The sequence below is a fragment of the Leucopleurus acutus genome (assembly GCF_964270905.1).
Source record: "Leucopleurus acutus genome assembly, chromosome: 19".
NCBI lineage: Eukaryota > Metazoa > Chordata > Mammalia > Artiodactyla > Delphinidae > Leucopleurus > Leucopleurus acutus.
In genome coordinates, this window is record NC_139161.1 from 11917209 (window position 1) to 11939903 (window position 22695).

General features: G+C 50.2%; 1 protein-coding gene and 1 long non-coding RNA gene across 2 annotated transcripts in view; both read right to left on the reverse strand.

Annotated features, from left to right (window-relative positions):
* Positions 1 to 22695, reverse strand: part of LOC309975387 — a 33690-nt gene that overhangs the window by 6932 nt on the left and 4063 nt on the right. The window lies entirely within an intron of this gene.
* LOC309976238 (cytochrome c oxidase subunit NDUFA4-like) lies at positions 5055 to 5491 on the reverse strand. The gene has a single exon (XM_082861813.1). It carries the CDS (start codon positions 5382 to 5384, stop codon positions 5136 to 5138), a length of 249 nt encoding a protein of 82 aa, XP_082717939.1. The 5' UTR covers positions 5385 to 5491; the 3' UTR covers positions 5055 to 5135.

Here is a 22695-nt window from a genome sequence, read left to right on the forward strand (position 1 = left end):
TATGTCATCATTTATAATGTTTCATAAAAATGTTAAATCTCGTGTTCATTACATGTTTTGCTTAGAAGGGAGATGAATATATTTAACTTGGAAAAAAGAATTGGGTTGATGCAAGGAACACATTAAATGAGGGATGCAGGTGCCACGCCCACAGAGCCAGAGGTGGTCAGAGCGCCACACTGATATGATGGACCCTGGGGACTTTGGGGAAAAGAGGGGACGTGAGGACATCTTTGTGATGTACACACTCCTCACAAGTGCCCATCCTGCTCAGGCCCACCCCGTTTTAAAAAAAATATTTATTTATTTGGTTGCGCCGGGTCTTAGTTACAGCTTGCAGGATCCCTAGTTGTGGCATGCATGTGGGATCTGGTTCCCTGACCAGGGATAGAACCCAGGTCCCCTGCATTGGGAGCACGGAGTCTTATCCACTGCGCCACCAGGAAAGTCCCTGCTCCAGCCCTTTGAACCAGCCCTTCGTAGAATTTTGGATCCTGGAATGAGGCTGCTGGCATTTGGGACAGCTGGGGACGAGGCGTGAATCTTGAAATCAGCCCAAAGGAGCACAGAGGGCCAGATGGAGCAGGTAAGGGCAGGCAGCCTGGGAAGGGAGCTGGCCTCCACCAGCCAGCCCAGGGACATGGCTGCGCCATCCAGGTCCTCCCTGCCTTACTCCCTTGTTACTGCCAATGGTCAGTCTATGTGTTTATAAATATTTGTTTCAAGTTGGTTCACCACAATACAAATTTGCACACACAGCAGGGTTTTCTGGGGATAATTTACTTCCTTCCAGACAAACCCGGGCCCTGACCCCTCCCCAGAAGAACAACCACTGCCACCGGGTATTTTCCCCACGTTGCTTAAATTTAACAGAAAAAATAAAAACAGAAGTGAGGTGGAAGAATCTCCGGTCACTGGAAAGTATTTATTTTTTACAAGAGACACTAGTTCCCAAAAGATGATGCGAACACCGGGAAAGAGGAGCCACTTGGTTTGGTTCCCCTCCTTCTGACACCACCCTCTCCCCCACCTCCTAACAAGCTGGAGGGACCAAAAGGCGGTGGCAGGAGCACCCAACACAGCACCCAGAGGCCCAGTACCACCTCTGGGAGGCTGCTCTGAGCTTGGCTCCCACAGCCGCCCTCCCCATCTCCAGGGGCTGGGCGGCGGCCTTCCCAACCACCCAACTGCCTGGCAGTGGCAGGGGCTGGGGGGCGTGTGCAGCTTGGCCTCATGGCCAAGTTGCCGTCCTGCTGGTGCTACAAGCTGGGGGTCTGTCCCTGGAGCTCAGATCCATGCTCGGTGGCCAGGAGGACCCCTTCTCAGGGCTGATGGGAATGGGGATCCTGCCCTCTCCTTGCCCACACCTGTGACCCTTAAGGACGCCCATCCCGTTGTGTCCCACCCTCACAGCCACACTGTAATAGGGAAGAACTTTTGTATTCTATTACATGTTCATCGCTAAAGGGATGTTGCCTATAAGCTTAAATTATACATAATGGCCCATCTCTGGGAACCCTGCCTCCCAGGTAATGAGCATGAAGCTAAAATACCTTTGTTTAGCTCACAAGAAACATCCTGACCAGGCCCGCCTGTGAATGACTGCAGAGAGGAAGAAATGAACACATCCCCTCCGGAGGCTGACCTGAGCCAGGAAATGCTTGACTTTCCTCCCTCCCTTAGTACAAAAGAAGCCTGAATTCTAACTCAGGTAAGATAGTTCTTTGGAGCACAAGCCCACCATCTTCTCAGTTTGCGGGCTTTCCAAATAAAGCCGTTATTCCTTGCCCCAACAATTTGTCTCTCGATTACTGGCCTGTCATGCGGCAAGCAGTACGAGCTTAGACTCCGTAACACGCCATAGCTTTACATCATCGAAATCTAAACACTAAGTGCTGTGTTTTGTGTATCTTTGTTGCACAGAGGTTTTGCCTCCGTCCCGTTTGTAACAGCTGAGCTCTGGTCTTGATTCTGCTCGAGGACGCCCAAGTCCCCCCCCCGCCAACCCCGCCCTCCCTGGGGGCCTGGAGGGCCATCCAGTGTCCAGGACCGAGGGGGCCTGTCCCGGCCTCCTGGGAGGAGGCGGCTGGCGGTCCTGCCCCCACCCTGGCCTCTCCAGCAATCTTCTCACCCGCCTGCCCGGATCTCATTTGTGGGTGGTCTTTCCCAGAAAGGCTGGGCGGGGTCGGAGGTCTGGGGTCTGCCTGTCGCCTTTGGGCCTGAACCACAGCTTGGCTTCTGAAAGCTTCCAGATCCCACCTCCCCTGTAAACACTGACCCGATTCCCCACCCTCTCAGGGTGACAGGCTTGTTCTGAGTTGAGGCCTAAATGACTCTTTAGGCCTGAATGTCAGTGACAACCAGGATGTTTGTCTCGGGGTCGTCCTGGTACGGTTCCTGGAGCCACAGGGCTGCCCTTGGTCTGTACGTCAGCTCCTCCCCGTCCCTGCTTGGCCTCTGCGGTGTCTTCGAGGACATTTTCTGCCTGAGTTACAGGGTCACCTCTGACCATTTCTCTGCCCTCGACCTTCCTGAGTGTCTGTCCTGGCGTTTCTAGTCCGTGTCCTGCTGTCCACGCCCTCCAGCCCTTTGCTCCCTCAGCCGCCCCTCCCTCACCATGGCCGTGTCCCCTCCTCTCTGAGAGCGGACGGTTAATTGGAGCGATTCCTCTAGTTCTTTCTGATGCCCTTGGCCCCTGATTGGGTTAACTCTCCATGACTGGGTGTTTGGCGTGTCTCCGCGCAGGCTGCGGACTTTCTTTTTCTGCCCCCCTTTCCTTCCTCTGTTCCTGGCACCCCATTTGCAGGTCACTCTGCCCCTTATCTGGGCCTGCCTCGTTTCTGACCCCGCTGCTCTGAAGCAGTTCAGTTCCCGGGCTCCTCGGGCGGCTGCCCTCCCTCCACCCTGGCCCAGGGCCCAGGGCCTCCCGGGGGACCTGCCCCAAGAGGGTGGAGCCAAAGGGGGTGCTACCTGGCCGCCCAGTCCCAGGGCCGGTGCTCAGGGAGACCAGGAGCAGAGGCCTCCCCGCCCTCCGTGCGCTGGTCTCTCTGGCCAAGGTGCTCCAGCTGCTGGGTTCGGGCCTGCGGTGACAGAGCCGGGGCGTGGCTCCCACGAAGGGGCTGCTGACCATCGGGCCCAGTGGCCTCCCTGTGGCTTGTGGCTCTCACAGCACGGCCACTAGGTTGCAGAGGGACCTTCCCAGAGCCAGTGTTCCAGAAGACCACTTGAGAGGTTTTAATAGTTTCCCTGAGGGGACTTCCCTGGTGGTGCAGTGGTTAAGACCCCCTGCTCCCCAGGGAGATCAGCTCCGTGCTCTGCGACAACCTAGAGGGGTGGTGTAGGGAGGGTGGGAGGGAAGCTCAAGAGGGAGGGGATATGGGGATGTATGTATGCTTATGGCTGATTCACTTTGTTGTACAACAGAAACTAACACAGCATTGTGAAGCAATTATACTCCAATAAAGATCTATAAAAAAAAAAAAAGACTCCGTGCTCTCAATGCAGGGGGCCTGGGTTTGATCCCTGGTCAGGGAACTAGATCCCACATGCATGCCACAACTAAGAGTTTGCATGCCTCAACTAAGGAGTCCACCTGCCACAACTAAGACCCAGCGCAACCAAAAGAAAAAGTTTCACTGATGTGTCATTTATCCTAACACACGATGAACTGCACACAATCACAGTGCACAGTTTTAGAAGTTTGTGCAGACAATACACCCTGAAAGCATCACCCCAGGCCAGATGGCAAACATCACCCCCCCAAAAGTTTCCTCCTGCCCCTCTTCGTTCTCCCCATTCTCGGACAATCACTGACAGGCTGTAGATTCCTATAGATTCATTTCATGGATTTCTATACTCTATACTTTCATGTAATGGAAACACGTAACGTTCTCTCTTTTTGTCTGACTTCCTGGCTCAGCATAAGTACTCTGAGGTCCATCCAAGTTGCTCACGACATCTTACGCTGGGCACCATCCCATTGTATGGACGGAGATGCCTCAGTGTGCTTGTACACTCACTCCCTGATGGACACTAGGGCTGTCTCCAGTTTGGGGATATTACAAATAAAGCAGCTATGAAAACTCGTGTACGATGTTTGTACGGACATACATGCACTTTCGTTTCTCTTGGTAAAAACCACTAAGAAAGTGACAAACTGTTTTCCAAAGTGGTTGTACCATTTTCATCCACTGGTAGCAGAGGAGTTTCAACTCCCACCAGCACTTGGTAGAATCAGTCTTTTCAACTTTAGCCATTTTCATAGTGTGTAGTGGGGTCTCACTGTGGTTCTAATTTACATTTTCCTAATGACTAAAGATGTGGAGCATCTTTCATGGGCTTACTTGTCATCTATGTATCTTCTTTGGTGAGGTATCTGTTCAAATGCTTTGACCATGTTTTTACAATTAAATTGTTTTCTTTTTATTGAATTTTGAAAAACATAATCCCACCAAGTTATTTCAATTTTCCTTGTGGGAAGATTTTAGTTTAGTTTAGTTTAGTTTAGTTCCTTTTTTTTTTTTGGGCCACACGGCATGCAGAATCTTAGTTCCCCAACCAGGGATCCAACCCTTGCCCTCGGCAGTGAAAGCACAGAGTCCTAACCACTGGACCGCCAGGGAATTCCCAAGGGAAGATTTTAAACTAACAATTCCATTTCTTTAATAGATACAGGGCTATTCTGGTTATCTACTTCATTGGTGAGCTTTGGTAGTTTGTGTTTTTCAAGGAATTTGTCAAAGGTATTGGCATAGAGCTGTTTATAATATTACCTTATTATTCTTTTAATCACTATTGATTACTAATTGTTCATGTTTTCTAAGTTATGCATTTAAGGCGATAAAGTTTTTCCTCTGAGACTGACTTGGGCTCTATTCCACAAGTTTTTGACCAATAGTGTTCTCTCATTATTTGTCATTTAAAATTTTTAATTTGCTCTTTTACTCAAGAGTTAGTTATCTGAAGACTTTTTTTTTAAGTTTCAAACTATTTATCAATCAGTGTAAACCCCATCACAATACACCAACATGATTTTGTGCGTTTAGAGGGGAAATATTTCCTGGTTAAGTGGAAAATTGTGCAGATGGCTTCTGGAAGAACTTCATTCTAAACTGCTTTACAGTGAAACATTTAATTTAGAAGTCTGGACCTTCTTTCTTCAGTTTGCTGTAATCTACATTCACTGAGTAGAACTTGTACTGATCATTGGGACCCAGTTTGTTCCAGGGTTCTGGGTTATTCTCTCTGTCCCAACTGACATCTGGATTGAACAATGCCAGGCGCAAAACATACAGCGCTGCTCCAGTACCTCCCGCTCCAATAAATATGAAGAGGGGGATCAAGCTAGGATGCTCCTTGGCCTGACCGATGATCTGGTGGATCATGGTTGCGACAGAAGCCTCCAGTCCAGACGGAGAGAACGACAAACTTGCAAAGCCTCTTATTTTTTAAAATAAGACAAATCCATAATTATAGCTGGAGACTTCACCACCTCTCTCTCAGTAGTTGACAGAAAACTAGACAGAAAATCACCCGGGATGTAAAAGACCTCAGCATCATCAACCAACAGGATCTAATCGGCATTGATCGGACATTCTACCCACAACAGCAGGACACAACTTCTTTTCACAACACAGCGTACTAGCCACCATACAATCACGATCATGGCAAGCCACCAGGAGTCACTTGGACACACCTTCTGTTGAAACGCCTCAACAGATTTACATGAGTTGAAATCATACAGATTATGTCTCTGACCACAGTGGACTCAAACTAGAACTCTTCAACAGAAAGATAACAAGAAAATCCAAACACTTGGAAACTAAACAACACATTTCAAAATCATTAGTGGGTCAAAAGAGGGAAACTACAAAATAAGGTGAACTGAATAAAAATGAAAATACAACATACAAAAATGTGTGGGCAGCAACAAACAGGGTTTAGAGGGAAATTCATAGCATTAAATGTTTTTATTAGAAAAGACTATGTAAGAATGTATTTTTCAAATGAAAAAAATGTAAGCTTCTACCTTATGAACTAGAAAAAGAAGAGCAAAAATAAACCGAAAGCAAGCAGAAGGAAAGGAAATTCTAAAGGCAGCAGAAATCAATTAAAATGTAAATGGACAAATAATAGAGAAAATCAATGAAACAAAAAGCATTTCTTTGACAAGATCAATCAAATTGACAAATTCTAGAAAAACTGATAAATGGGGACATCACTACAGATCTTTCAGACACCAAAAGGAAAGTAAGGGAATATTACAAACAACGATAAAAATTTGACAATTTAGATGAAATGGAACCAATCCTAGAAAAGCATAAATTACCACAACTTACCCAATTTGAAATGGATCATGGGAATAGCCGCATAACTATTATGGACATTGAACTCATAATTTTAAAAATCCCAAAGAAAGAACTCTCCAGCCCAGATGGTTTCATGGAGAATTCTACCAACATTTAAAGAAAAATTTTACACAATCTCGTCCAGAAAATAGAAGAGGAGGAGATACTTCTCAATTCATTTTATGAAGCTAGTATTCCCCAGATACCATAACCAAACAAAGACAATACAAAATAAGAAAACGAGAGACAAACAATTCTCGTGATATAGATGCAAAAAACCTACAGCTAACATTATACTTAACAATGAAAGACCGAATGCTTTCCCTGTAAGTCAGAACGAGGCAAGGCTGTCCACTCTCACCACCTTTATGCAGTGCAGCACCGGAGGTTCTAGCCAGTGCACGAAGATGAGAAAATAAAATAAAAGACAGCCATACATGAGAAGGAAGAACTAAAACTGCCCCTATTTCGGATGATATGACTGTCTATGTAGAAAATCCCAAGGATGTTACAAAAGAAAAAAACAAAACAAAACAAAAAACCTCCTAGAACTAAATTTTTCTTTTTAGTGTAAAAAGAAAGTTGTTTTTTGTTTTTTTTTAAGAATGCCATATTCTTAGAAACTAAAATGTGCACTCCTAAGTAACAGCTGCTGAAGAGACAATCACAACAGAAATTATGAAAAATTTAGAATTGCCCAACAACGAAAATATGACACATCGAAAGTTGCAACACTGAAGGGAAGCTTATAGCCTTAAATGCATTTATCACAAAACTATGTTAAAAAAAAAAAGTATCTAAGCATTCAACTTAAGCAATTACAAAAAGAACAGAGTAAATCCCAGAGAGAGCAGAAGAAAGTACCAAAGATAAGAACAGAAACGAATGAAATAGAAACTGACTAACAATAACTCAAAACTGGTACTTTAAAAATATGTGTCAGGGCTTCCCTGGTGGTGCAGTGGCTAAGAATCTGCCTGCCGGTGCAGGGGACACGGGTTCGAGCCCTGGTCCGGGAAGATCCCACATGCCGCAGAGTAACTAAGCCCGTGCACCACAACTAGTGAGCCTGTGCTCTAGAGCCCGCAATCCACAACTACTGAAGCCCGCGTGCCTAGAGCCCATGCTCTGCAACAAGAGAAGCCACCGCAATGAGAAGCCTGCGCACCGCAATGAAGAGTAGCCCCTGCTCACTGCAACTAGAGAAGGCCCGCACTCAGCAACAAAGACCTAACGCAGCCAAAATAAAATAAAAATAATAAAATAAAATAAAAAGATGTGTCAAATCATCACACCACTAACACGTCCAACAAGGACAATGAGAAAAGACACAAATCTGCAACAAGAGAAAACATACAAAAGAAATATTAGAGATTGAAATTATTAGTGAATCCTACGAACAACTTGATACCAGTACATTTGAAAGGGAAGAAGAAATGGGTAAGGCTCTAGAAAAACACAGAGGCTGAATGTACACTGGGACAATGGCTACTAGATACGCCAACAGAACTTGGCCGGCCCCAAACGGCCAGGACTTGGCCAACACCTGCCAGCTTCCCTAATTTCTGCCTCCGCTTCCAGCTCAGGACCAATCAGAGAAAGCCAAGTAGGCTCCCCTCAGCAACCACACAGGTTGCAGCATCTTCAGTTGGCCGCCCACAGCTTCCCCGAGCCCACTCGGGGCGCACCTGAGCCCCCCTTTCACTATGAAGCTGGCCCCTCCTCTGCCTGCCTTTGAGTCTCTGCCAACATGCAAGTGATGGGGCTGTCTCCCTGCTACAGCAAGCTGAGTACACAGCCCCGCTTGTTCTCATTTGCATGGTCTTCGGTTATAGCCACAATATGTATTACCAAAATTCACACAGGCACACCAGATCTAGCTGGTTTCACAGGTGAATTTTTACTAAGCATTCATGGAGCAGAAAAATCGCTATCTTAAAAAAAAAATCGCTATCTTAAAAACTTCACAGAAGGCTAGCATGATCTCAACTCCAGAATGAAAATGAAAAGACCAAACTAATTTCTCATCATAAATGCAGCAAGCCTAAAGAAACTGTTAATAAACTGAAGTCAGCTGTATATAAAAATGTTAGACCTCTGATCATGCTGGGCTTAGAGCAGGATTTCAATGTCAGGAAACTGATGAATGTACTTCCCGATACAGGTTAAAGGAGAAAAGAAATCCATGATCACCTCAATAGTTGCAGAAGGAGGATCTGAGACAATCTAATACTCATTTGTGATTTAAAAAAAATCACCTGGCAACCTAGGAGTAGAAGAACAACTTCTTGATCTGATAAAGGGCATTGTCTTCAAACGATATAGTAAAATTAACACCCATCAATTATAGGAAGAGAGACATTTGATGATATAACAAATTTTGGAATTATGCATGGCAAAAGATTCTATAAAGAAATACACACGGGCCTTCCCTGGTGGCGCAGTGGTTGAGAGTCCGCCTGCCGATGCAGGGGACACGGGTTCGTGCCCCGGTCCGGGAAGATCCCGCGTGCCGCGGAGCGGCTGGGCCCGTGAGCCATGGGCCCGTGAGCCATGGGCCGCTGAGCCTGCGCGTCTGGAGCCTGTGCTCCGCAACGGGAGAGGCCACAACAGTGAGAAGCCCGCGTACTGCAAAAAACAAACAAACAAACAAACAAACAAACAAAAAAGAAATACACACACATGGGACTTCCCTGGCGGTCCAGTGGTTGAGACGTCGCGCTTCCACTGTGCAGACGTGGGTTCAATCCCTGGTAGGGGAACTGGGTTCCCGCAGGCCACGTAGTGTGGTCAAAAAAAAAAAAAAAATACAAGAAATACACACACAAACATGCACACAACAGACCAGAGAAAACATTTGCAAAGTATACAATAAAAAGTTTCTAATATACTAATTGCTCTTACAAATTACTGTATTAAGAAAAAACCACCTGATAGGAAAATGGGCTAACACTGCAAACCTTTTCTGGGCTGTACACCCTGCATTAATCAGGAATCTTTTGATTACATGGTACAGAAACCCAGTTCAAACCGACTTGTGCATGAGGGAATGTATTGGCTCACCTGGGCTTCCAGCATGGCTCAATCCAGGTGCTTCATCCATTTCTCTTTTCCTGTCTCAGTCCTGCTTTCCTGCACATGGCTTCATTCCCAGGCAGCCTCTCCTCAAATCCTGTCCACATTCTGCCAGCTTGGATTCCCCATGGAGAAGGGGACAGCAAAGACCTGCACGACCTCTCACTGCCCCCACCTCAGCCATTTGCCTGCCTGAATCAACTTCAGCTGCTAAGGACAGGCTGGCCCGCCAAGCCTGGGTTTCCAGCTTCCCCCAGACTGAGTGGGGAGAGAATCCCCAAAGGGAAACGAAGATACTCTCACCAGAAAAGTGGGGAGAGACCGGAGACTGCTGTGTAGGCAAAAGAGAGTGGGCCCATCGCAACCCCGTTTAGAAATTAAAACAAACAAAAAAGAAAGAAAGAAAAAAAGAAATTAAAACAGCTCTGGATCCCCTTCTGCTCAGAGAATTTCTTCTTCCACCAAATGATTTGAAACATCTATTACGTGCTTTAAAACACAGAGTACTTGCCCTCCTGGGGCGTCCAGACCTGGATTCTAATTAACTAATTGCACAAACACCATGGAAGCAAAACAAGAAAGGAGTTCCGGAGCCTGCCCTGGGTCTGAGACCTGAAGAAAGGCGGGAGGGAGGCAGGAGAGCTCCAGGCGGAGAACCGACCAGTCGCTAAACCCCTGCGGTGGGCGGGAGCTCGGGGCCTGAGTCCCAGGATGGAAGCCTGTGGGCGGAGGGCGGAGGGCGGAGGGCGGAGGGCGGGCTGACAAGGCCTGGGCTATGCAGTCAGGAGCAGTTAGAGGGCCTTCGTCAAGGCAATGACTGGGTCAGGTGTGGATATTAAAGGATTTCCTGGGCTGGCAGTCCATCACACAATTAAACATAGAGTTACCATATGACCTAGCAATTCTTCTCCTAGGTTTATTCCCAAGAGAAATGAAAATATGTGTCTACATGAAAAGCTGTACACGGGTGTTCACAGCAGCCTTACTCAGTCCCCAAAAGGTGGAAACAACCCAAATGTCCATCTGTGTATGAAGGGATAAACAAATTGTGATCCACCATTCAATGGGCTCCTACTCAGCCTTTAAAAGGAATGAGGGCCTCACACCTGCTACAACACGGATGCACCTTGAAGACATTAAGCTCAGTGAAAAGAGCCAGACACAGAAGGACAAATAATGCATGATCCCACTACCTGAGGTTCCCTAGAACAGGCAAACCCATAGAGACAGAAAGTGTATTAGCGCTTGCTTAGGGCTGGGGAGGGAGGGCTGGAGGGCTGCGGGCTAGAAGGCAGGAGGTTTTCTTTTTTTTTAAGTCTTTGGCTGCACCTCGCGGCATGTGGGATCTTAGTTGCCCGACCAGGGATCAAACCCGTGCCCCTTGCAGTGGAAGTGCAGAGTCTTAACCACGGGACCACCAGGGAAGTCCCAGGAGGTTTCCTTTTGAAATGATGAAATGTTCCAAAAATTAACTGTGGTGATGGTTGCATGGCTGTGAATATACTAAAAACCACTGAACTGTACATTTTTTTTTCGGATTTTATTTTATTTTTTAAATGGTTGCGTTGGGTCTTCGTTGCTGCACGTGGGCTTTCTCTAGTTGCAGCGAGCGGGGGCTACTCTGTTGCGGTGCACGGGCTTCTCACTGCGGTGGCTTCCCTTGTGCAGCACGGGCTCTAGGCACGCGGGCTTCAGTAGTTGTAGCATGCGGGCTCAGTAGTTGTGGTGCACGGGCTTAGTTGCTCCGCGGCATGTGGGATCTTCCCGGACCAGGGCTCGAACCCGTGTCCCTGCATTGGCAGGCAGATGATTCTTAGCCACTGCGCCACCAGGGAAGCCCTGCCCAGTTGTTTTAAATTATATGCACCATGTCTGTGTCCCCGCTATAAAGTTGGCCCCAAAGGGAGGAGGGCTGAGTGTTTTCCCTGGCCGCCTCCCTCCAGCCATGAAGCCCGCCTGGGCCTGGCTCAGCTGAACTCCCTGTGGTTTGCTAAATGAATGAATGAGTGAACAAATGAGTGAGCGAGTGAGAGAGGAAAGAGATGGGAGAAGCAGCTGGGCCTGGGTGGGTCCACCAAGTGGGCCTGTTGCCAAAGGGAAAGCTGGACATTCCCCAAGTGGCCGCTGGTTGGCAGCCTGGTGACACTGACAGTCAGGAGGGCTGGGAGCCAGAGGTGCAGGCAGGCTGGGCTGGGCGAGGTGGTGACAGAAAAGTTTGTGGCCCAGTGACAGGGATGCTGCCTGGCAGCCACCAGGCGGGGGCTTCCCTATGCCAGGCTGCATTCCAGGGTGAAGGGGGGCAACCAAAGGAAAAGTTGGCTGGAATGTTTTCCAGGAACAAGAACGGTCTGGAAAGTACAAAACTCCAAAATGCCAGGGTCCAGATCCCATCTAAGCCACCTGCACAGGGTGGAACCCAGGGGCTTCAGAGAGAGGGCGGCCGGGCTCAGGCGGTAGGAGAACTCAGGCTTCGGGGCAACATTTCCTCCATACATACCCGTGGCCTTCCCGGAACTCAGCCAGCCTTGGGGAGAGGGGTGTGACCCAGGTCCAGGGCCAGACAGTCCACCAGCATCGCCAGCACCCAGTGCAGGCTACTGGGCTGATGGGAGAGAGGATGCAGACACCAGAGCCAGACCCACAATGGGGGCGTGGCAGGCAGGCAGGGTGCAGGGGCAACCCAGGAGGGCTCACAGCATGCTGTGATCGGGCCTGGAAGGGCCAGCTGGGTGACTGCGGGGAGAGCACAGAGCCATTCAGTATGCTCTGAGAGCTGTCTGGGGAAGATGGAAGGGGGCGAGGCCAGACCCTGTGGCCAGTGTGTCCCACCAGGAGTATCTGTCTGTTCTCATTCCTGCTGGGGACAGTGGGGATTCTGCAGCAGGGGCAGGACCCCAGCTGGTTGTGGGGCAGAGTGTAGAAAGAAGGCTCTGGCTTCCTTTGGTGAATAATTTTGGGGGTGTGATGGTGGGGCTCAGGTGGGACATCGGAAGGCTGGAAGGAGAGGGTGCTGCAGAGGGAAGCCATTACCGCAGGCCCTGGGGGCACTGGACGCAGGGTGCAGTGGAAGGGTGCTGAGAGGGGCCTGGTCAAGTGTCCAGGGTGGCCCCCCCTCAGGTCTTTGCACCCTGCCCTTCAGCCTCCAACCCACCTCTCCTGCCCTGTGGGCGACCAGGTCCTTCCTCACACAAGCCAACTGGGCCCAGCTTTATTTTCCAGACCCTATGAGGGTGACCAGGAAGCCCAGGACCCCTGTGGGGCTCCCTCTCTCCCAGCACCCAACACTGAGAACCCCCAGTGAGGGGAATTGGAGGACCAGCCATCATTGCTTACACTGCCACCCAGGGCCACTGCAGGGGTCACGCCTAGCAGCAGTGATTAGTTCTCTAGGAACACCCTGCACCCTGGGGGGGGCCACTTCCCACAACAGGTCCTGATGTCCAGGCTCAGCCCCAGAACCCGTCACCCCTGGAGGCCTGGTCACTGTGGGCTCTGCAGGCCGTCCCCTCCAGGGGGTCCACCAGGCCCCGGTCAGGGTCAGGGTCAGGTTGGACCCTAAAGCATTTTGTCTTCCCATCCATTTATCCTTCCAGCCAGTTAGTTGAGTTTCCAGCAACTCACAACCAGAAACATCTTCCCTGTTTCCAAGTATTAGAGTCGGCAGCAGCAGGAGCAGAGACAGGGCCCTGGGGCAGCGGTGAGCCTGCTTCAGGGGAACGCGCTGCTTCCCCTCTGATGAGGACACACAGGGGAGCACGCTCCCCAGGTGGTGTCTGCAAGACGCAGCGGAGGCTGAGGAAGGAGCAAGCCTGCTCGGCCGCTGTGCTCAGGCTCCCGCTTGGTGGAGCTCACGTTCATCCGTGATTCCGCGGGTGCTGGCAGCGGTCGTGCCCAGGAATTAAACAGTGGGTATGATGGGCACCACCCCCTGCATCTTAAGACTTCAAAATTTTTTATTGCGGTAAAATTCGATAAAATCTAACACATAATATAGATATATAGTAAATGTAATAAATTATATATAATAAAATTCACCACTTCAGGTGTACAGTTCAGTGGTATTAAGCCTATTCATATGGTTGTGCAGCCGCCACCACCATCTCCAGATGACGCTTTTCATCTTCCTCAAGTGAAACTCTGTCCCCATTAAACACTAACTGCCCATCAACCCCTTCCCCAGCCCCTGGCAACCTCCATTCTACTTTCTGTCTTCGTGAATCCGACTACGCTGGGTCCCTCATACTAGTGGATCCTACAGGACTGTTCTTTAGTCACTGGCTGATTTCACTGAACATCATGTCCTCAAGGTTCATCCGTGTTGCAGCAGGTATCAGAATTGCCTTCCTTTTTAAGACTGAATAATATTTCATTACCTGGATGGACCACATTTTGTTTATCCATTCATCCATCCATGGACACTTGGGTTGTTTCCACTTTTTGGCTGTTGTGAATAGTGATGCTATGAACGTGAACGTACAAATATCTGTCCGAGCCCCTGTATTCAGTTCTTTTGGGAATATACCCAGGAGTGGACTTGCTGGATCACATGGTGATTCCACGTCTAACTTTTTGAGGTGCCTGTGTCTTAAGTCTTTAAGACTCTGGAATCCCCCACCTAACACAGAGGCCTCATAGTACCTTGGTGTCTTGGATTCAGGGTCAGCTCAGACCCTCATGTGCAGCGCTGGAGAGATCTGAGTGGTCTCCTCTCTCCTGAGTCCAGGCTTGGTCTGGAGTGTCAGGGAGGGGTCACCCACCCTTGACCTTTTTAGGGGATAAAAGTGAAGCAATGCCGTCACCGGCTGCCCACCCCCACTCCCTGAGGGGGCTCCTCTAAGCTGCCCCAGGACCCTCCCCCGGCATCCATGCCCTCATGAAGTCCTCTCCCCTGAGTGCAGACTGGACTCAGTGACTTGCCTCTGACAAATAGAAGGTGACAAAGTGACGGGACGTCCCTTGTGAGATTGGAGATTAAAGACTGTGGCTGCCATCTTGCTCAGGCCCCAAGGAAGGAGCCGCTGTGTCCAGCCAGCAACCAGCAAGGACCTAAGGATGTGACAGCCATGGGGGCCTGGAAGCTCCCTCCCAGGGCTTTCTCCATCAGCTGCAGGTTCTCTTGCAAATACACCGCCCAGCCCTCCTCGTTTCCCCAGCCTCTGTCATCCCCAAACTCCCAGGAGCCATTCCAGCAGCATGTGAGGACAGATTTCAGGCATCCTTGCCAGGATTTGGAAAACGCCCCACATCAATAACTCCCCCCTCCCCAGCCCAGTTCCACTCCCCACTCCAGATCCTGAATATCCACTTTCCCTTCTCCGGGGTCCTGCGGGTGCAAGCCTGCTTGGCTACAGCTACCTGGAGAATAAGCCATAGCCGCCCACAGTCAGGTCACAAGAGAGTCACCCGTCATGACTTGTCAGGGGCCTGGAGGGGAGGCGGGCAGATCTTGGAAAGGACATCTGCCTCAGGTGAGGTCTGCACAGCCCGGGCAGCAGGAGGCTGGTCTCCTCCAACCAGGTTTGTGGCCACTTCTGCTGCCAGCAGTTTCGGGGGGATCTGAGTTCCGGGGCTGGGGGCTTCCACCCTGATACCCCGTCTGGGTCATGGGGTCCACCCTCTACTATGGCCCAGGAGATGGCGAAGCAGAACCATCCTTTCCTTTTCCCCACCACCCCAGGATCAAGTCTTTGGCCCAACTTCCAGCAAACCTGCCCTCCAGCTTTAGGGGCTGTGACTCTCTGTGCTGCATGGTGGCTGTGTGAATGTCTTGGGGCTGCCACGGCGGGTACACAGCCTGGGTGGCTTAAACTACAGCGTCTTATCAACTCACAGTCCCGACGCTGGATGCCTGAGATCAAGGCGTCAGCAGGCTGGCTCCTCCTGAGGACTCTCCTGGGTGTGTCGCCTTCTCCCTGTGTCCTTACATGGTCGTCTCTGTGTGTGTGTCTGTGTCCTAATCTCCTCTTCTTATAAGGACACCAGTCAGGTTGGATTAGTGCACACTCTAATGGCCTCATTTTACCTTAATTACTTCTGTAAAAGCCCTATCTCTAAATGCAGTCTCATCCCAAGGTGCTAGGGTTTAGGACTTCAACATACACATTTTAGGGGGGATGCAATTCAGCTGGTAACAGGGGCCCCTGGATCTCACTGCAGCCCTGAATTGCTACTGGATGACCTGAACTTTCTTCAAGGCCTCAGGCTGGTCAATGTCTGATCCTTAAAATTTCTGTTGCCCCCGTATCTCTCCAACGCCAGAGACAAAGCTTGCCTAGGCCAGTCACTCCAGGCGAGCAGCCGTCACAACCCTATCACCAGCGGCCCCTGAGGGATGGGAATTGTGGGTAAACCCCAGCTTCCTTGCCCCAGGGTTCCACCAATTCCCACTTCTCAGGGTTTGAATCCATCACTCAGAGAAGCCATCAGATTTTTCTGCAGGAAGTCCGTGGCACAGATGCGCAGGCACAAGTGAGCTCTGGGGCCAGCCGGAGGAGTGGGTGACACAAGAACAGGGGAAAAAAAAAAAAAAAGAACAGGGCAAGCCAGTTGACGAAAGCCAGCCAGGCCAGCCTGTGGGCCGTCTGTGCATCACTGGGAGAAGACTCAGTCCTGGGGGCACAGGGGAGCCATCGAAGGTTGTAAGGACACGATATGGTGGGAAGAAGTGAGAACAACCCATATGTGCTTGTGCTTCTGGGCAAGTCCGACTCAAGCAAAATTCCAGGCTTAACTGCCTATATCCTGGCGCCCGGCCTTGAGGGACCCCTCCCTGTCCTTCCCAGCCTCCTTGTCACACACCCCCACTCCCTGGTCCCATCTGGCCTGGCTCATTCTTCAGGAGCCCTGGGGGCCGTGCCTCTTCTGCTCCCACCTCACCTGTGCTCCGCATCCTGCCCTGATATCCCAGATGGGGGCCTGGGCTTGTCTGCCCCCATCACCCTGAGCTCCTGGGTCAGGGGCCGCCTGCCATGCTGCCCCTCTGTGCCCAAGCACCACCTGTCCACCTGTCCCCTGGCCTCCCGGGCAATGCTGCCCAGCCCCCAAGCCCGCTGCTTGTCGCTGACCCAAGCCTGGCCCCATCTAGGCTGGTGGCCCTAGGGCCCCTTCCTGCTGCTGCCGTCCCTCTACGTGGCTTGATTTGATTGAGCTGCGCTGGATGCCACCTAATGTGACGTTGCTCAGCCTAACAACCTTGATGGTGGCTCAGGGCGAGAGGCAGCTGGCGAGACAAGAGGCCAGGACTCAGAGGGTGGGGGTCACTCGGGGAGAGAACGACGGCCATGGGGGGAGGATGCTGCACCCCTCAGTCCAGCCCTGCTTTGTGCAAGCCGGGACCAGGGCCCCTCCCCAGGACAGGCTGCAGGGGGCTGAAGGCCCTGGACCAGCCGCTTCACCTCCAGAGCCTCGGGCTCCCCATCTATAAAATGGAAGTGGGGACCCCAGCCCTGCACAGAGACTGGTTTCCAGGCCCAGTGTCCCATTTGGTCAAGACGTGGGCTCTGGGCTTCCACCACCCCCACCCTCGGCTAAGGGTCCTCGGCAGGCTTGAGTTCTTCCGTTTACCTTTTCTGAAAGAGGCCAGATGCCCCCTCACCACCCACTGGTTGGGAGAATTCAGAGGGCGTGTAGGTGGGGCTGGCGCCGAGCCTGATCTGCGGAGGAGCCGGGTAAACACTGGCGGGTGAGCTGACGCTCCCAGGAGATGGGCAGTGAGTGGGGACAGGTCCTGGGTGCCCCAGAGGCTGTCTAGACTTGGGGATGGCTGTGGCTGGTCATGGGGGGCCTGGCCTCTCCCTGTCCCCGGCTCCCCAACACCTTTGAGCATGCCACCTGCCCTCTGGGGGTGGGGTCTGGGCACGGCCCATGTGCACAGTGGCCACCAGAGCCTCAGTTTATCTTGAAGACACAGATGGAGGCTGGAGGGGAGTTTGGTGGCGGGGTGGGGGGTCCCTGTCAGCAGGAGAGTGGCCATGGCGTCCAAGAGGCAGAGGAGGCCCGCGTGAGGGGCAGTCTTAGCCGGATGGGGGGGGGCTCGTGGTTGTGCGAGCGGATGCGCTTGGAGTGGGGCTCAGTAGTGACCAGCCAGGACCGTGGCAGTGGAGCCCAGGAAGGCTGCTGAGGCCTGAGAGCAGCAGGGCCAGTGAAGGCCACCTGCAGGAGTTTCTTTGTGACCGCCTGGAGGGGTGGGATAGGGAGGGTGGGAGGGAGGGAGACGCAAGACGGAAGAGATATGGGAACATATGTATATGTATAACTGATTCACTTTGTTATAAAGCAGAAACTAACACACCATTGTAAAGCAATTATACCCCAATAAAGATGTTAAAAAAAAAAAAATCAAGATCAGGGGAGGAGGAGCCGGCTGGTCAGGAAGGAATGACAATGAACACCTGGGAGGAGGGACCTTGGCTCTGAGCTGCCCCAGCAGGAAGGGTCCACCCCATCCTAGACACAATTCCACCAGCTGTGACCCAGCACCCTTTTGCTTTACTTTAAGAAAATACTGAGAGTTCCCTGGTGGCCTAGTAGTTAGGATACCGGGTTTTCACGGCTGTAGCTTGGGTTCAATCCCTGGTCAGGGAACTGAGATCCCGGAAGGGTAGAGTCCTAACCACTAGACCACCAGGGAATTCCCACAGCAGAAACCCTTAAATCCTGCTAGTGGTACTAAAAATCGGCATAATAATTTCAAATAGCAATGGGCCAATATCTAGGGAAATAGCATTATGTCTATTTTAAAAATTGAATGTGTAGTTAAAAGCCTTCCTACAAAAAGACAGCTCCAGGCCCAGATGCTTCACCAGTGAATTCCACCAACATCTAAGGAAGTAATAATGCCAATTTTATACAGACTTCCAGAAAACAGAAGAGGAAGGAGTACTTTCCAGCTCATTTTATGAGGCCAGTATCATCCTGATACCAAAGCCAGACAACTTTATTACAAGAAAATAAAATTACACACTAAAATCCTTAATGAACACAGATGCAAAAATCCTTAATAAAATGTTAGCAAATCTAACCCAGAAATATATAAAAAGGATAATATTTTTGACCAAGTGAAATGTATCCCAGGAATGCAAGGTTGGTAAACATTTGAAAATCAGTATAATTCAGCACAGCAATAGACTAAGAAAGACAAATCAAAAGATAATCTCATAAAAAAGAAAAGACATCTGGGCTTCCCTGGTGGCGCAGTGGTTGGGAGTCCGCCTGCCGGTGCAGGGGACACGGGTTCGTGCCCCGGTCCGGGAAGATCCCACATGCTGCGGAGCGGCTGGGCCCGTGAGCCATGGCCGCGGAGCCTGCGCATCCGCAGCCTGTGCTCCGCGGCGGGAGAGGCCACAGCAGTGGGGGGCCCGCGTGCAGAAAAAAAAAAAAAAGAATAAAGAAAGAAAGTAGGAGAGTGACTTCCCTGGTGGTGCAGTGGTTAAGAATCTGCCTGCCAATGCAGGGGACACGGGTTCGAGCCCTGGTCCAGGAAGATCCCACATGCCACGGAGCAACTAAGCCCATGCACCACAACTACTGAGCCTGCGCTCTAGAGCTCGCAAGCCACAACTACTGAGCCCACGTGCCACAACTACTGAGCCCGTGTGCCTAGAGCCCATGCTCCACAAGAAGAGAAGCCACCGCAATAAGAAGCCCGCGCACTGCAATGAGTAGCCCCCGCTCGCCACAACTAGAGAAAGCCCATGCACAGCAGCAAAGACCCAACGTAGCCAAATATAAATAAGTAAATAAATTTATAAAATTTAAAAAAAAAAGTAGGAGAGCAAGCCATTGAACGGGAGAAAATATTTACAAAACATGTATCTGGTGAAGGTCTTGTATTGGAATGTATAAGTAATTTTTTAAAAAGCCAATTTTTTTTTTTTTTTTTTTTTTTTTTTTTGCGGTACGCAGGCCTCTCACTGTTGTGGCCTCTCCCGTTGCGGAGCACAGGTTCCGGACGCGCAGGCTCAGCGGCCATGGCTCACGGGCCCAGCCGCTCCACGGCATGTGGGATCTTCCCGGACCGGGGCACGAACCCGCGTCCCCTGCATTGGCAGGCAGACTCTCAACCACTGCGCCACCAGGGAAGCCCTAAAAAGCCAGTTTTTAATCAGCAATAGATTTGAACAGGTGATTCATAAAAGAAGACATACAGACAGCAAAGAATCACATGAAGAGATGTTGACCATCATTAGTTTTTGGGGAAATGCAAACCAAAACCACAATGAGATACCACTATATATGTAGTGGAATGGCTAAAAAATCAGAATCAACAACCAAAAATCCTGAAGATCCCGAGAGAGCCGAGGGGTCGAGGCGGGGAGGGGGGACGCAGGACGGTGCAGCTGCTCAGAACAAGAGCTTGGCGGTTTCTTATAAAGTTAGTCAAGGGCCTGGGAACCACAGTCCCACTCCGAGGTGTTTCCTCAGGAGAAAGGAAAACACGTGTCCACACAAAGATCTGCACACAACCGTTCAGAGCAGAAGAGTTCACTATGCCAAAAGCTGGGAACAGCCCAAATGTCCACCAACCGGACGAATCACCAAACCTCGGGCCACCCATCCGGGGGAGCAGGACTCAGCAATCAACAGAAGCAACCATTATTACAAGCTGCATCACGGATGGATCTCAGAAGCTTCGCAGTAAGTGAGAAGCCAGGTACAAAAGGCTACATAATCCATTTGTATGTATTCTTGGAAAGGCAGATCTATAGGCAGAGAAATCAGGTGGGTGATGGCCAGGGGCCTGTGGGGGGAGGACAGACTACACAGGGTCCTGAGGGAATTTGGGGGCAACAAAAATGTTCTATATCTTGTCTGTGATGGTTACATGACTATATATTTGTCGAAACTCATTCAATTGTACATTTTTCAAGAGTATATCATGTCTCAATAAACCTGACTTTTAACACATGCTATGAAATTAATACATATGTGCATTTGAAAATAAAATATGGTGTTAGTGAGTGTATGTACGGGAACTCTTAAACCCTGCTGCTGGGACCGTGAATGGGCTCATCATTTCCAAAAACAATTGGTCAATATCTAGTGAGGCTGAAGATGTGAAGATGTGCACCCCCTGATAGCACAGCAGTTCACAGCACCCCTCCCCGGGAGAGACCCTGCCCCCTGCATGCACCAAAGGCTTGTCCCGAAATGTTCCTTGCAGCTCTATTGTCATGGTCAAAACAAGAAAGGAAAAGAGGAACAGGGAGAGGCTTCCCTGGTGGCGCAGTGGTTGAGAGTCCGCCTGCCGATGCCCCGGTCCGGGAGGATCCCGCGTGCCGCGGAGCGGCTGGGCCCGTGAGCCATGGCCGCTGAGAATGCGCGTGCGGAGCCTGTGCTCCGCAACGAGAGGGGCCACAGCAGTGAGAGGCCCGCGTACCGCAAAAAAAAAAAAAAAAAAAAAAAAAAAGGTCAAAGAGGGACAGGGAGGAAGAAAGCCAAATGTCCTCCAACAGAAACTTGAACAAAGCAGGTGGGTTTTCCCTGGACGCTGGAATATCATGCAGTTAAATAATCAAGGAATCAGGGTGATAAGGGACAAATTTAGGAGTTTGGGATCAACAGTACTACATATAGAAAAGATACTATATATAAAAAAGATAAACAACGAGGACCTACTGCATAGCACAGGGAGCTATATTCAGTATCTTGTAATAACTTACAATGGAAAGGAATCTGAAAAAGCATACAGGTATAGATATAACTGAATCACTTTGCTGTACACCTGAAACTAGCACAACGCTGTAAACCAACTATACTTCAAAAATAAATTTCTTTTCAAATAAACAAACCAGAGCCACCTGGGTCAGCATAAACGCAGCCCGAAAGCATATTGCTGAGCAGAAGAGCAGATATATCAGACCCAGTGCTTTAAGAACATGCCACGGAATTGTAAATCAACTATACTTCAATAAAAAAAGAAAAAAAAAGAACATGCCATGGATATCATGAATCATTCTTATATTCGTTTAACAGAAGTATGAAAAACTGAGAGAGAAACACCCAATTCAGGGCAGTGGGAGTTCTGCGGGGAGGGTTGGGCAAGGTCTGGGAACAGCCGGGACTTTAAGAAGAAACCATCTACAGTAGCCACATTCTTCACTCTATCTCCTCACCTGCTGTCTTTTCTTCACAGCCCTCAACAGAACCTCACGTTGCAGTAGGAATACACCGATCTGCTGGGTTGTGTATCGTCTGCCTCCTTCTGCTAAGATGTCAGCTGCCCTCTGTCTCCCAGCACCCAGAACAGTGCCTGTCACATTGCAGGGGCTCAATCGATGTTTGAATCGGTCTTGATTTGCACTGTTCAGCATTATCCCAACATCCTGGCACCCCAACCAGAGACGGGCCCTCCCACCTGCTTCTGACCCCTTCCGCCCCCCTTCAATCCAGAGGCATAATGATCTGCATTCACACCGCAGTTGGGTACATTTTGTTGGTGGAAGGGTCGGTGGGCAGCCCGGGGGAGGGGGGTGGGGGCTGTTATTACATTTCCTTATTTATACAGTCTCTTGGCGTTTTTAGAGGGCGCCGCCCAACAGAAATATTACGCAGCACAACTGTGAACCAACGAGTCATTTCAAATATTTTGTATCCACATTTAAAAAGGAAAGGGGGGACTTCTCTGGTGGCACAGTGGTTAAGAATCCACCTGCCAATGCAGGGGACACGAGTTTGAGCCCTGACCCGGGAAGATTCCACATGCCGTGGAGCAACTAAGCCCAGGCTCCACAACTACTGAGGCCGCGCTCTAGAGCCCGCGAGCCACAACCACTGAGCCCATGTGCCACAACTACTGAAGCCCACGTGCCTAGAGCCCGTGCTCCACAACAAGAGAAGCCACCGCAGTGAGAAGCCCGCGCACCGCAACGAAGAGTAGCCCCTGCTCACCGCAACTAGAGAAAGCCCACGCACGGCAATGAAGACCCAATGCAGCCAAAAATAAATAAACAAAATAAATAAAAATTTTTTAAAAAGGAAAAGGAACAGGTGAAATTAACTTTAGTAATACCTTTTATTTAAACCAATTTGTCAGGAAGAGGATCCCTTCAACATGTGACCAGCACACACAATTCATGATACTTTACGTTCTGTTTTTTTTTTTGTTTTTTTTTGTTTTTTTTGCTGTACGCGGGCCTCTCACTGTTGTGGCCTCCCCCGTTGTGGAGCACAGGCTCCGGACACGCAGGCTCAGCGGCCATGGCTCACGGGCCCAGCCGCTCCGCGGCATGTGGGATCTTCCCGGACCGGGGCACAAACCCGTGTCCCCTGCATC

What these genes read in the sequence shown, in the direction of transcription:
- LOC309976238 (XM_082861813.1), bottom strand. Translation starts at nt 5,384, where the DNA reads ATGATCCACCAGATCATCGGTCAGGCCAAGGAGCATCCTAGCTTGATC.